Source organism: Natator depressus, chromosome 1 (genome assembly GCF_965152275.1).
Source record: "Natator depressus isolate rNatDep1 chromosome 1, rNatDep2.hap1, whole genome shotgun sequence".
NCBI lineage: Eukaryota > Metazoa > Chordata > Testudines > Cheloniidae > Natator > Natator depressus.
The window spans coordinates 257,667,369-257,681,262 of record NC_134234.1 but is presented as its reverse complement, the minus strand read 5'-3'; the positions used below and the strand labels follow the sequence as shown (position 1 = coordinate 257,681,262).

The 13,894-nt window shown below is 47.5% G+C and overlaps 1 protein-coding gene across 2 annotated transcripts in view; it reads left to right on the top strand.

Annotated features, from left to right (window-relative positions):
- The window catches only part of RANGAP1 (Ran GTPase activating protein 1), a 28,810-nt gene that overhangs the window by 4,765 nt on the left and 10,151 nt on the right, over nt 1-13,894 (top strand). For both annotated transcript variants that reach the window (XM_074941680.1, XM_074941681.1), the window contains exons 5-14: nt 59-238; nt 789-923; nt 5,974-6,132; nt 6,328-6,441; nt 7,792-7,891; nt 8,796-8,880; nt 9,535-9,697; nt 10,209-10,328; nt 10,726-10,828; nt 12,828-12,916. In XM_074941680.1, the coding sequence (XP_074797781.1) occupies nt 59-238; nt 789-923; nt 5,974-6,132; nt 6,328-6,441; nt 7,792-7,891; nt 8,796-8,880; nt 9,535-9,697; nt 10,209-10,328; nt 10,726-10,828; nt 12,828-12,916 (1,248 nt within the window). The remainder of the gene's footprint in view (nt 1-58; nt 239-788; nt 924-5,973; nt 6,133-6,327; nt 6,442-7,791; nt 7,892-8,795; nt 8,881-9,534; nt 9,698-10,208; nt 10,329-10,725; nt 10,829-12,827; nt 12,917-13,894) is intronic.

Genomic DNA, 13,894 nt, shown 5'->3' with positions numbered 1-13,894 from the left:
TGATCTAAATGGGCCTGTGGAACTGTTACTAAAAACCAAATCCCTTGTCTCCTCACAGACTGCCCTGGGGGAGGCCCTTATCACTGCAGGTTCCCAGCTGGTGGAGCTGGACCTGAGTGACAATGCCTTTGGGCCGGATGGCGTGCGTGGCTTTGAAGCACTGCTGAAGAGTCCTGCCTGCTTCACTTTGCAGGAGCTCAAGCTGAACAACTGTGGCATGGGCATTGGAGGAGGCAAGGTAGGTGACACTTCTCAGTCCCAGCTCGCTTGCATTAGTTATCTCATAAAGACTGGGTGCAGGGGACCTTGGGTTCCAACCTCCCCCTTTGTTTGTTGTCTTGATTACTATCATACTTCAGACTGATCTCATGAAGTGTCCAAGATGAGCAGAGTTGGCCTATCCCAATACCTGGACGGGAGAGTCCCCCATCAAGAGAATTCTGATGTTCTTCTGTCTGAACGAGTGCCTGAGGCTGTTCTTTTGAAGTGTAAAACCAAGGCCTTGACAATTCGTGGTCACTAAAGAGCCAGGGGTTGTTTACCCAAGTTTGAGTTTAGACTGTTGTATTTTTGTGCTGTAAAATTCCCTCTATAGTTTCAAGTGTGACTACACTGTTAATATTGCATAATTGTGGTGGTGTAGAATGGTTCCTGTGTCCCACACTAGAAGCAGCTTCACTTCAGTGGTGTCCTAAATGCTTCCTATATATCCAATTCATAAAACATTTCTGGAATCCTCCAGGAGGAGAGATGCTATAGTAATGTAAAGCTGTTAATGTTGTCTCTAGATCTTGGCAGCTGCCCTGAAAGAGTGTCACAGGAAATCAAGTGCTGTGGGGAAACCTCTGTCTTTGAAAGTATTCGTGGCTGGCAGGAACCGTCTGGAGAATGATGGTGCTACTGCACTGGCTGAGGCATTTGGGGTAAGCTCCAAAGTAGGACTTCCTCATAGAAGAGGTATAGGTGTGTCAGATGTATGTGGGCACTGGTTCTGGTAGTGATGGGGGAGCAGTGTGTATCCAGACACACATGCTAAAGAAATGTGCACTGAGGAGAAGGGTGTGCATAAGGTACTGGCCCTCAGTTCATTTTTACCACAGCACTCTGTATGCTGCTGAAACAGTCAACCATTTGAGGATGTTAATACCAAGAAAAGGAGAAGCCTTGGTTAGAGGGGGCATAACTGAGAATAATGGGACAAGACCGAGCACAGAAACGGGATTCGTTTCCAGGATGAGTGACTACTCCACACTATAATCTGCTAACTGTTAGGTGAAGTGATGTATTGCTTGAGTAACTTAATACTGTACAGAACAAGTGATGCAGCTGGAGATAATCTGGCCCTGGGAGGGGGTGGTGACCAAATCCAGATGACCAGGTAGATCTATCTCTAATAGCTATGATAGCTGGCCCTGGCATAGCTTTTATCTATGTCCCGCAAATCTCCTGCAGGGGGCACTACCAACTGGTGTCTCATTTCTTCCCTTAGCCCTGGTTCTGATCAAGCTGCTAGTGCTGCATTTGGGTTGGACAATGGAAATCAGGCTGTCCCATGCCCACCTTTCTATCCAGCGAGAATGAATGAGACTGGAATTTGGTTTAGACTTGTGGTAGTTTTGGGGGACTAAGTGACCAGGAGTCTCCATGTTTCCTCACCAACAAACCTTACATTGCCTCCCTCTTTCCTCCTGTGACCGCCATATCCTAAGTTCTTTGTGCCAGATCTCGGAACACCGTGTGCTTTTTCAGATAAAAAGACTTAAAATGATTATATACAGGTCTGGCAAAAAATAAGGATTTAAATTCAGTGCATGGAAATTTGATATACATTCTTAAAGGGTGAAGTTATCCTGGGAGAGACTGGCTGCCATCCGAAAGCTCTTCTAGGCAGAGAATGTCTGTCTTCGTCCTGTTTCTTTCAGCCATGAGTACTAAGTAGGGGTGGTATCCATGAAGGGACTAGGTGTCGCAACACTGAGTGTCACTGCACCTAGAAAGTCACAGGAACAACACAGCATTCCACAAAACCGAATGAGTTGCCTAGACTCCCTACAAGGGGAGAGCAAGGTGCCTGAGAACGTGATCCACAAAAGTAAATGCACCATGAAACCGCTGATGAGATATTTTGATATTTTCATCCTCTGGACAGAGGGCTTAAACTCCCTCATAAATTTCCATCATAACTTCAACAACCACCCCCCGTATATCTCTCTCACACACACACGTACGTACATCCAGGAAGTTGATGCTAATCAGCTTGAGCAATGCAACCCTACAGACAACCATATACAAAAAACCCGCACATCAGCAAACCTAACTTAATAGATCCAGCAACCACCCCAAACACACCTAGAAATCTGTTCTCGGCGTGCCTGGCTGTAGATACCACAAAATGTGCTCTGAGGAAGAAGTCTGGGATATACAACTTATACACTCAAAACTGCCTTCACCAAACAACAACACTTCACCAGAGAAGGAGATTGGAGCTTGGATTGGGCCACCCAAATAGCCCAAGAGAATGTGCTTCAATACAGAAATAAAATCCCTTCTGACTGCACACCGCTTGTTGTCACCCATCGCCCCACACTGGAACTCTTATGGACTATCATCAGATAGTTACAACCCATACTCAATGGGGATCCATCCTGAAAGAAATCTTTTTTTCTTGAATCCCTTCCTCTGGCTTCCAAATACCACCCTCAAGCTCATCAGAAGCAAGCTCCCCACAGACCACGACTACGCCAACTCAGAGCAGCTCTAGACCCTGCCAGAACAACAGATGCAAAACCTGCAGACCTATATCCACTGCTACAGTGATCATTTCCCCCCCCCCACAACACACCTTTCAAGGGGTCCTACACATGCCTATCCCAACATGTGGTGTAACTCATCCAGTGCACTAAATGCCCCAATAACAACTATGTGGGTGAAACCAGACAATCACTATGATCTCGAATGAACTCTCACAGGAAAATAAGACAAAAACACCATATCAGTTGTAGGTGAACATTTTTCACAAAACAATCACTCTATATCTGATCTATCAGTCCTCATCCTCAAAGGTGTACAGCACTTTCAAAAGTTGAGTCTGGGAGCTTAAACTCATTACTCTGCTAGACACTAAAAATCAGGGACTGAACAGACATTGGATTTGTGGCTTATTACAACCATCTGCAACCCACTGATGCCCTCTTCTTGTCCTCTGGCTGCAGAGGTGTTAATGGGTCACTCTACCTTGAATGGTCCCTTTAGAATATGTGCTAACTACTTACCCTAAACTATCTGTTCCCCCTTGCATTTTGCTGTGAGGCTGGGAGTACCTTTCCCAGCCCTGAAGAGCTCCATGTGGCAGGAAAGCTTGTCTCTCTCACCAGCAGAAGTTGGCCCAATAAAAGCTATTACCTCCCCTACCTTGTTCCACCAAAGCCAGCATGCTGGGTGAGCAGCCACCTAAGCTAGCTAACAGGAGATGTCAAGAAGCGGGGTATATGCTAAGTCTTACCCATGTCTTAGAAATAGGCACCTAAGTCCAGGCTGCAGGGAGGTGCCTAGCTCTGCTTAGTATTCAGTCAATGGGAACTCGCTACCTGTAGACAAGCATCTAAGGCGTTTTCTTGCAAGAATGAGTTAAATGCCTGTGCTGCACAAAACAGGGTGGTGATGCTGGGCCCACCTCATAATTGTTAGTTTGGGGGTTAGAGCACTGACCTGCCAGAGAGGGAGCAAAATGGGAGACCTCTGTTTAAATCATCTCCGAGTGTTCTAACCACTGAGCTAGGGGGTATTCTGATGTAGGGCTCCCTCATCTCTCCTGTTGAAGCTGTTGCACTCTGGATAAATAATGGGAGGACGATAGGAGCAGGGGGACTGAACTCGGGGCCTCCCATGTGGGTGTCCTGACCACTGGACTATAGAGTCATTCCCACTGTTGCCCGTTCTCTCTGTGGATAAGTACTTAAACAGTCACTGGGTCAGAGAGAGCAAGTACATGAGTGAGAATGACTGACTGTAGTCCAGTGGTTTAGACACCCACTTGGGAGGTGGGAGACCCTGGGTCCAGTCCCCCTGCTGCAATCACTCTCCCATTATTTATCAAGAGTGCAACTGCTTCAATGGGAGAGACTGAGGAAGCCCCGTATCAGAATATTGCTTAAAAGAGAGCTGTAACCAGTGAGCTAAGAGGATTTGAACAGGGGTCTCCCACATCCTAGGCGAGTGCTCTAACCACTGAGCTAAAAGTTTTATACGGTGGGTACCACCTCCTCCAGACTTGGAATGGGAGCAGATCTGGTAGGCCCTTCACCTGACTTTAGGAGCCAAATGCCTGTCTTCCAGAGCGATTCACGAACCGGGGGGCTTAGGCAGGAGTTATGTGTCTGCCTAGAGGGAGACAGCAGCATGTGTGCCCAGAGATAGGAACATAGGTGCTGAGGGACTCTGAAAAATACATTCACTGGGTGAGTTTAGGCACCTATATGGTTCAGCAGGAGTCTTGTGGACCACAGTGGTGCCAAAACCTGGACTTAAGTGCTGAAGTACCTTCTTGGCTCCCACCCACCATAGCTGCTCACCAGATAACTCCCATCCAAGGCAACAGGAGTTGTAGGAACTTGTTATTTCTCTGGCTCATGTCTTTCGAATGTATATTTTCCACACTTCTGACTTTAATTATCTTGTATGCTGTCAAATGTGCCAGCAATAGTGTTGCAGAATCCACTTATTGGTGACCCCATCAATCTATGTATTGTTGCATATAAATGGGTAGATATGATCCTGGCTGTTTAACAACTACAAATAAACGAGACTCTCTATCTTTGGATACTATATAAGTATCTTCCTAGGCCTGTCTTACATTTTTGTACACACACCTAATGGCGTTATATAAATGAGAATTCTGCACATATAACAGTGCTAAACCTGCCTGCAATCCCTAAAACAATGACAGGTTGTTTTTTTTTTTTCCCCATATAGCAAAGCACTTAGACTTGTGTGGGCTATAGTCTTATTTTCATGTTATATATTGTATATGCCATACTGCACTGATTCCCATTTTGGAGGGTTTCCTTTGTGACCAGAAGGGCCAGAAGCAGAACTAAAACAAGCAAAAGATTTTGATTCTGCCAAGTGGTCATGTGCCTTGACCTGGAAAGCAGCTTCTTGAGCCAATTCTGGGTTATAGCCCCAAGGCTCAGAATCTCTGGCCAAAGAACAGAAGGAAAACAATATCCTAATCCAGCCTGCGGGATTGCCACCCCTGTGACAACACTCCCAGAAGCGGCCAGCACCACGTCCCTCCTGCCCCTGGGTGGGGGCAGAGGGCTCTGTGCACTGCCCTTGCCTGCAGGCACCGCCCCCCAGAGCTCCTATTGGCCGGGAATGGGGAATCGCGGCCAATGGGAGTTTTGGGGGAGGTACCTGCAGGCAAGGGCAGTGCACAGAGCCCTCTGGCCACGCCCCACCCCCACCACAGGGACATGGTGCAGGCTGTTTCCAGGAGCGGTGCGGGGCCAGGGCAAACAGGGAGCCTGTCTTAGCCCCGCTGTGTGCCGCTGCCACCCCAGAGTCCTGCTCCAGGTAAGCGGCGTTGGGCCAGATCCTGCACCCCGCATCCCCTTCCTGCACACCGCACTCCCTCCCGCACCCCAACTGCCTGCCCCAGCCCTACATTCATGCATACAATTTCCCAACCAGATGTGGCCCTCAGGCCAAAAAGTTTGACCACCCCTGTTCTAAGCCCTGACTCACCAAATAAAAACATTGGTCCTATCTTGATTTGTCACTGGAGGCATAGCTGCTGGGGTGGGAGAGGTGTATTTGTAGCAGTTAAAAGGATAGTAGGGGTTCTGGTGGGAGATGCAGTGGACTCACTGTGGGTGGCAGAGAAGCAACTTGTAAGGTAATCCTGTGGGATGGTGGTTGTCTCTGCCTGTGTTGAAATGTCTTTTTCTAATGGCTAATCATGTCTGAATCTAGCTCATCGGGACACTGGAAGAGGTCCATATGCCACAGAACGGAATCAACCATCCTGGCATTACAGCGCTGGCCCAGGCCTTTGCTGCCAACCCGTTGCTGCGGGTTATCAATCTGAATGACAACACCTTCACAGAGAAGGGGGCTGTGGCCATGGCAGGGGTGAGTTACTAGCAGTTGCATTGGGTGTCTATCTCTCCTCCCTCCCCCCTTTTTCAGTGCTTTGGGGCTGAATGTCCTAGTGAAGCAGGAAGGGAGAAGAGGCTCTTTCCTCTTTGAGTACAAGTGAGTTGGTCGTTCCCTCTATCCCTCACCTGAATTTCTGTCTTTATGGGCGCACACTCTCACTCTCTGCAGACTCTGAAGACTCTCCGACAGGTAGAAGTGATCAACTTTGGGGACTGCCTGGTACGCTCAAAGGGTGCCATCACCATTGCTGAAGCAGTCAAAGAGGGGCTCCCTAAACTAAAGGTATCACATTCTGCTGCTCCATCTTCAAATCTCTTCCTAAAATACCCTGTATGTTTCCCCTCCCTTGTTCTATGTCCATTCCCCTGCTCCACCCTGTAATCCTAAAACACGGTTCTTCCAAGTGCAGGCCTGTCAAGTTTTACAGCTCACATCTCTGAGAGCAGCAGTAGGCAGAGCTGTGGAAACTATACCTCACAGCCGGCAGTGCTCCAGCATGAGCTAAGTGGTGGTCTGTTCAGACCAAGGTTGAACATTGTATTTAAAGCCACTTGTCTCATCTACTCTGCAAGTTGCTAACAAGGTTCTTGGGTGGGTTTGGAAGCAACTGTTCTAAACTATGGGACAGCATAAATCAGGAGGGGTACAGGATGAGTGACCACTACAATATGTTCATAAAATGCAGTATCTGTATCTCCGTGTCACATCTTGGATGAGACCCCAGTTCACTAATATTTGTATTATCCTGGCACCTATGGGCCCCGTATTGACTGCAATTCCTGTCCAGTACCATACCCTACTATTTCAATGTCCCTACAGTACTAGCATTTCTGTCAGCCTTTTCCAGGGTGTATCTTACTCAGTCACCTGTGAGATGTTTGGTAAGAGGGTCCCTCTAACTCCAGCCATTGCATTATTATTTACTTGTATTACCAGAGCGCTTCTGGGTTCTGGTCCATGCCTAGGGTTCCTTTGGCCTCACCACTGTACAAACACGGAACAGAAAGATTGGTCCTTGTCTCAAGGAGCTTACAATCTATATAGAAGACAAGAGACAACAAATGGATACAGACCAATGGGCGAGTGCAAGAAAACAGTGAGACAATATTAGCTACGCAAGGTTATCTCGTGCAGAGAGTTGAGTTAACAACTTGCCTTGTGAGTTTGAAAAACTCTGTCCACTCTGTAGTAGTACCTGTAGCTCAGGCCTGTGTTGTTCCCACTGGAAGTCCACATTTTAAAAACCATGGGGTTAGTTCATGAATACACCTGTTCAAGTAAAACACAGCAATTCTTTCTCCCAGGTCAAAGGATCCCAGGATAAATAACAGGTGAAGGGAGGAGGATGTCAAACCAAAATAATCCATTCCAGAACAACTTCCCTTCAGCTGTTTAATGTTAAATCCCTTCTCGGGGATCATCTCATTCAATATGTTTCAAGCGATGTTTAGTCTTTGCTCACTGCCTGAGTCCCTTCCAAGTCTTTTTATAACTTAAAAATATATTCCCTCTGTGCTGAGACCAGCCCCAAAGGAGAGAATTCCTTAAACAATTCTGAGCATGCGAAGCTGGTGTTTACAATGGAGAATGCATACAGCGTTCCTGTAAAGCAGCTTCTCCTCTGCTTCTCAGGAACTGAACTTGTCCTTCTGTGAAATCAAACGAGATGCTGCCCTGACTATTGCAGAGGCCACTGAAGACAAGTCTGAGTTGGAGAAACTGGATCTCAATGGTACGTGAGCATGAAATTCGATCAAAGCTTATCCAGTCTGTGACAAACTCTAGAACCCATTGGGAAGAAGCCTGTGGGACTGAAATATCTGTATTGCTGCCAGAAGTGTGTGTGTGTATAAAATATTGGTGCTGCTGAGAGCAGCTGAACCAACTAGACAAATAAGCTCTTCTCTCTTCCCCCAAGGCTTTAGTGGTTATACTTAAACCTCTTGAGCCACAGGTTCAAACCCTGCCTGCTGATCCCTGTTGCTTCCTGAAGTGAATACATCTGAGTTCCAGACGTCTGTATGTGTCTCTAGGATGAGAATTTATAAACAAGGTCCTGTCTGCTCTGCCTTGGTATTAAAGGTCCCATGATGCTATTAGTTTTGCATCAAGGTCTGCTTCTATGTGCTTGGTCACAGTTTCCCGCTCCGTGTGTTGGTTCTTGCCTTCCCTTCCAGAGGTGGCTGCATTTCTATGGTATTATAGATATATAATTTGAGAAGTGCTTCAGAATCACCCAGGATGAAAGGAGCTGTATAAATGTACAAGGAGTTCAGTCTCCAAGACTCAAATCTCTTCTGGTTAATTACATTTTTCCTTCTTCAAACTTCCCTTGCAATTAGATGCTGCAATGTTCTTCTTGTCTCAAACCCTTGTGTGGTGTCTGAGTTGGTAAACAGCTGACATATTTTAATGACAAGTCTGCTGTCCGAGCAGTTTGTAAAGTGCTTTGTGTGAAAGGTGTTTATAGAAATGCGAATCAAGCAGCCATCCTTCCAGCCAGAGGTTGGATTTATGGACTTAGTTGACCATTCTAGTTAAACTTTGTTTTTCTCGTGACAAATTCAGCACCTGATCTGTGAGTGTCTGTCTCTTCCCCACCCCAAAGCTGACTTTTCTCTCTCCTTGCATCATAGGTAATGCTCTGGGGGAAGAAGGCTGTGAACAGCTCCAGGAGATTCTTGAAGGTTTCAACATGGCAGATGTGCTGGGCTCCCTGAGGTAGGCCAAGAGAAAAGGCTACGGCAGGGATCTGCTCCCCATTCATGTCAAAGCTCTGGCTGTCTGCCTTTTACATCTGTTTCATGTGAGTTCCTGTTTTTATGGGGTCTGGCACTACTCAGAGGTGTTGGATTAACAGGACTGGAGACTGAAAATTTCTGTCCCCAGTATGTATGCAAGTCCCACCCCCTCAGTGTCCTTCACACCTTCATCTGGAGGGAGCTCCATAAGGGTGAGATGAGAGCACAGTCTTCATGGCTTGCTCTACTCTTGACTCTCTGCCCACACTTTTTGCCTGCTCTGGTGTTTTGTGGACACCTGTCCACTAGGACCTAGGCTGAGACTCTCACCTTCATTTCACCCACTGGTTCCCATCGGGCAGCCCTTTGGCAATCTGTCACTGCTGGTCTGGGGCCAGATTAGAACAGGCTCCATAAACATGCCAGGCTCCATAATCCATTGCAGTCCCTATAGGCTCACACTCACTGCCCTAGAAGTGATTTGCTGCCGGTCAGCTTAGTGTTTTAAGGCTTGGAAGGGTCTTATTGTATTTTGTAACGACCTGGAGAAGGATTCCCAGGTGCCAATGCATGACCAGGAAGTCTGTATTGCAGGCCTGCTTTTCATGTGAACTCTCCTCTTAATCCTTCTTAGTGATGACGAAGGGGAGGATGAAGAGGATGAAGATGACGAAGGGGAGGATGAAGAGGATGAAGATGACGAAGGGGAGGACGAAGAGGAGGAACAACAACAGCTGCAGGAGAGGGGGCAGGGAGAACAGGAATCGTTGCCTTCTAAGAAGATTCTTGACTCACATGTAAATGTGCTTTGAGGGATAGCCTATAATCCCTTATTGGGAGTAGGGGAAGGAGGTTTGAAATGCGGGGAGGCTATTATGAACTTGTAGTGAACAAGTGGGGGTTCACATACCTCTCCTTTGAACGGATGTGTCAGGGCAGGGGTGGAGTAAGAGAGGAGAGGGGGAGAACAATACCTCAGGAATGTTCTGTGGTGATCTGAAGAAAATTAGCAGGAAAATCTTATTTCTTCCATTATTTTCTGTAGCCACGACAGCCCTGCCTGGAGCCAGATAGTCAGTGTTTTCTGTACAAGCTTTCTCCTCACAGCTTAGCTAGTGCAGCACCCCCTGCCATTCCGGTTCTGGGCTCACTTTTTCCACCCCTTCACAAGCTCTGACAGTGCAGAGAAGTACCGACCTGCGGCACCCTCGCTGTGCCAGGTCCATCGCCCTTCCCTACACACTCATGCACCCACAGGTCTGCCGGTGCTCTGCAGAATGAGCTGGAATCTGACTTGCTCTGTTTCAGGACTCTACTCCCCTGTCTCCTCCTCCTCCTCCTGTGGATGTTGCCACATTCCTCGCCTTCCCGTCTCCAGAGAAACTGCTACGACTAGGGCCCAAGTGCTCTGTTCTGATAGCTCAGCAGGTAGGTGGGTCAGTGGCTGCTGTGTGTGTGGCTTTCGGATGGCATGGTTGGTACCGTGTGCGTTGGGATAAATTGTTTACCTGCCAGAGGTGATCTCTTCCTGGAGTCTCATGACCTGGATTAGGGTCTTGCCATTGTCCAAATGAACAGAATGGAGGCAGACACTCAACTTGAAGCTGCATGTCTATGAAGCAGATATGGTGCCTGCACAGCAGCTGTGTTTCATGGCGTGACTTATGCCTCCACGTGCATCCTGATACAGCCACGACAGTTCCTGTCATGTCCAGCCAGTTGGAGGCAATTGTTGCACTGCTCATTGCTGCTTCTGTAGCAATCGCGTCTCTTCTGCCCTCACTCTGCGATGCACTTAATGGCTCCTGCTTTTTGTCTCTTACAGACAGACACATCTGATACAGAGAAGGTGGTTATGGCTCTCTTGAAGATCTCTTCTGTGTTCAAAGATGAAACCACAGTGAAAACAGCAGTGCATGAAACAACAGGTGATGCAGTCTGTGTCTCCATGCAAAGGTGTGGGCTGAAGAAGCCTAACTTGCAACGGTGGCTTCTAAAGAGATCCCAGGGATGGCCTCCCTGGACCATGCCATTTTTTGGTAGTTCGGTCTCCCACGGCAGCCAGAGGAAGACAGTTCTGTCTCTGTAGTGTGCCAGATTGTGCAGTGCTGTTTTGGAGGGGAATGAGGGTGTGAAACCTCAACAGATCAGTTTATGCCCCCAAAGCATGATGATCAATATCCCTTGTAACTTAATTAGTATTGCTGTGAGTGTTACTCTTCCTGGCATTTTTTGGTGGGGGGAGATGGAATTTATTAGGGTGGGCTGTTTTTGGCCTCAATATCCTGTCAGTGAGTTCCACAGATTAATGAAACTGTAAATAGAAAGTGCCCTCTCTATTCTTATATCTGGGGATATTGTAAATAGGGGGCACCCATTTGGTGTTCTTTTTACTAGTAACTGTCTTAGATCTACTGTCTCTTTCCAAAAGGACTGGAACTGGAAAGGTGTGGGACAGGGTACAGAGGCTGTGCAGGGGGACCATGTACCCTTTGTATGCTGTGGAGCACAGCACTGGTGCACAGTATAGTAGAGAAGAGATTTGGGTGGGGTGTGGACTGTGTGAATCCACTGAGCAAAACTCTCCTGTAGAAGTGGTGGATGCTTCCGTAGCCCTGAGGCTGCTGTCGTGGCTGTAAAAAGTATGTGAAGATGCTCAGTGTACTGCCCCGGGGTTGAGGATGGGGAATTCTCCAGCCTTCCTTCCTGAAATCCCCAGCAGCCGTATTCACCTACATGCAGTCTGCTTATTGGAGCTGTGTACGGGGTTCAGGATTTGGCCCCTCCATCTGGCATCCCTTTAAAGTCTGTTATACTGATTTTACACAATTCACTATTGCCATTAACAGACTCCTGGTGGGTAAGTAGGATAGAAACCACTAAAGGGCTGTTCTGTGCACACCAATAATGTCCCTCGTCACTGAGACAACAACCAGTGGTCAGTTGTATCGAAGGCTGTTGCAAGGTTCAGCATGACCAAAATGGCCAGCTGAGCTTCCTCTCGCATGCCTCTGCTAATCTCTGCCTCTGCTCCTGTGGGTGGCTGGCATCCATGATGTGACTAGTGTGCACGTGCATCTGGAACTGAATACTCTTCGCCTTCCCTAGCAAGTTCAGGTCATGTCTGGCAGTGTCAAGAGATGGTTTCTTCAGGGTGAGGCGTCTGTGTTCTGAAGGAGGGCTGACCCTCCCTGATGGAAAAATCGATAATGTCGAACAGGGTACCACAGCCACCCCGCTTTCCTGAAGTTACCAAGTGGGGCGAGGGTCTGAGCCACAATTGGCTGATCTTGTGGAACTCTGAAAACCACAGACCTCCTCACTGGAAACCAAACCAGATGCACACCTAGTGGATGAGAGTCCTGTGGGAGCCTGTTGCTCTTGTCATTTTAAAGGTCAGTGAGACCAGCTCACAGCCAAACTGTCAAACCCATTACAGTGAGAGTGAGGCTCTGTGCTACCCAAACGCATCCAGGTTGACCATTCCTTGCATTGTCTATGGCTGAGGTCAATTAACACTTCCTGGCCTCGGCCATAGTTCTTCTCTAGGCCTTTTTGCATCCCCCATACTAAAGACTGGACTCCATGTGACTTCTTGGCTCTCTTTCTCTGCCTCATCTCTTTCAACTCACTGGTGGCCTGCAGTAACCTCTGGCAGCAGAGACAAACGGGGTATATAAAGGAGTGTGGCCTCCCATGGTCCATCTAACAGCTGATAATAGTCAAGGCCTCGTGTACTCAATGGCAAACTCGACCTAAATTCTGCACTGAACCCCCTATCTGTGTGGCATTCTGGTGCAGTAGACTGGAGATTGAGGCAGCTTCAGATAAGCTGAATGTAATTGAATCCAATAGTGAAATGAACAATAGTCACTACAGTAACTCGTGGTGCACTTCACCTTGACACACATTTATTTCTCTCTCTAGATGCCTTGATGAGAAAAGCCTTCATTTCCGCCACCTTTAATTCTGATGCATTCATCACCAGCCTACTGATCCACATGGGTCTGCTCAAGGTGAGAGGGCAGGAGGGAGTTAAAAGTGGGCTGTGATGGGTGAGGTGGGCTGAGTTCTGATTACATTTCTGGTTTAAAAGCTAAGGCTTGCTGGATTGTGGGTAATCATGTTCCTGTCTCCATGGCAACAGTAAGACTCCGATGTATGCCCAATGCCGAGCGACAATAGAAAACTGCAGGGATAACAAATTCCAGAGTGGGATTATATTAGGGTGGAGGGCATGGATTAGCTGTTCCCAATTCCGTTCTACTTGGTCTAGCTTGTATTTTCAAGATCAGATATCTCTATAAGGCAGGAAGGGTCATACAGACAAACTGGGTTGCTGCTGGACAAAGCTTTTATAGTGTTATGAGCTACCTGTTGTCAGACTCCTGGGTGTAGCCTCATAAATATCTATTCATCACCCTGGTATCCAAAAGGGCCACTTAGTCACATCTTCTTCTGTTTTTAAAAGGACCACAGCAAGAGTAACTGAAAGACATCTGACTGAAACTTTGTTTCATTCTATCCAGTGTCCTTGCTAATGTCTGGAGCGTCCAGTATGTGGCTGCACAGAATAAAACCTGTTAGCAGGATTGTTGTGTTTGAGAATCAGCAACAAGTTGGCTAACCGCATTAGAACCTGCACGTAGGCTAGAGCATGAGCTGAGCCAAAAGGGGATTGGAGTTGTCTCCATCGGCAAGCTCAGAGTAGCGCTTCAGTGATCTGGCTGTTCTGCCGTTATAGATCAATCTGAAGCATCTCGGAGCCTCAAGGACTAGAAACATCTGAAAATAAAGAGTCTGGACGAATCAGCAGAAATACTTGGAATACCCTAAAGCCACAAAACTTGCATCATCTTTTCAATCATGTGGCTTTCTGGGGTTCTCACTGATGACTCTGAACCTGGGCAAATGCACAGCTGTGACATGGGTTAGGGACTAAGACACTTCCTTTGGATGTTCTACTCTTTGTTCTCTCTTCCTCGGTCCCCGAC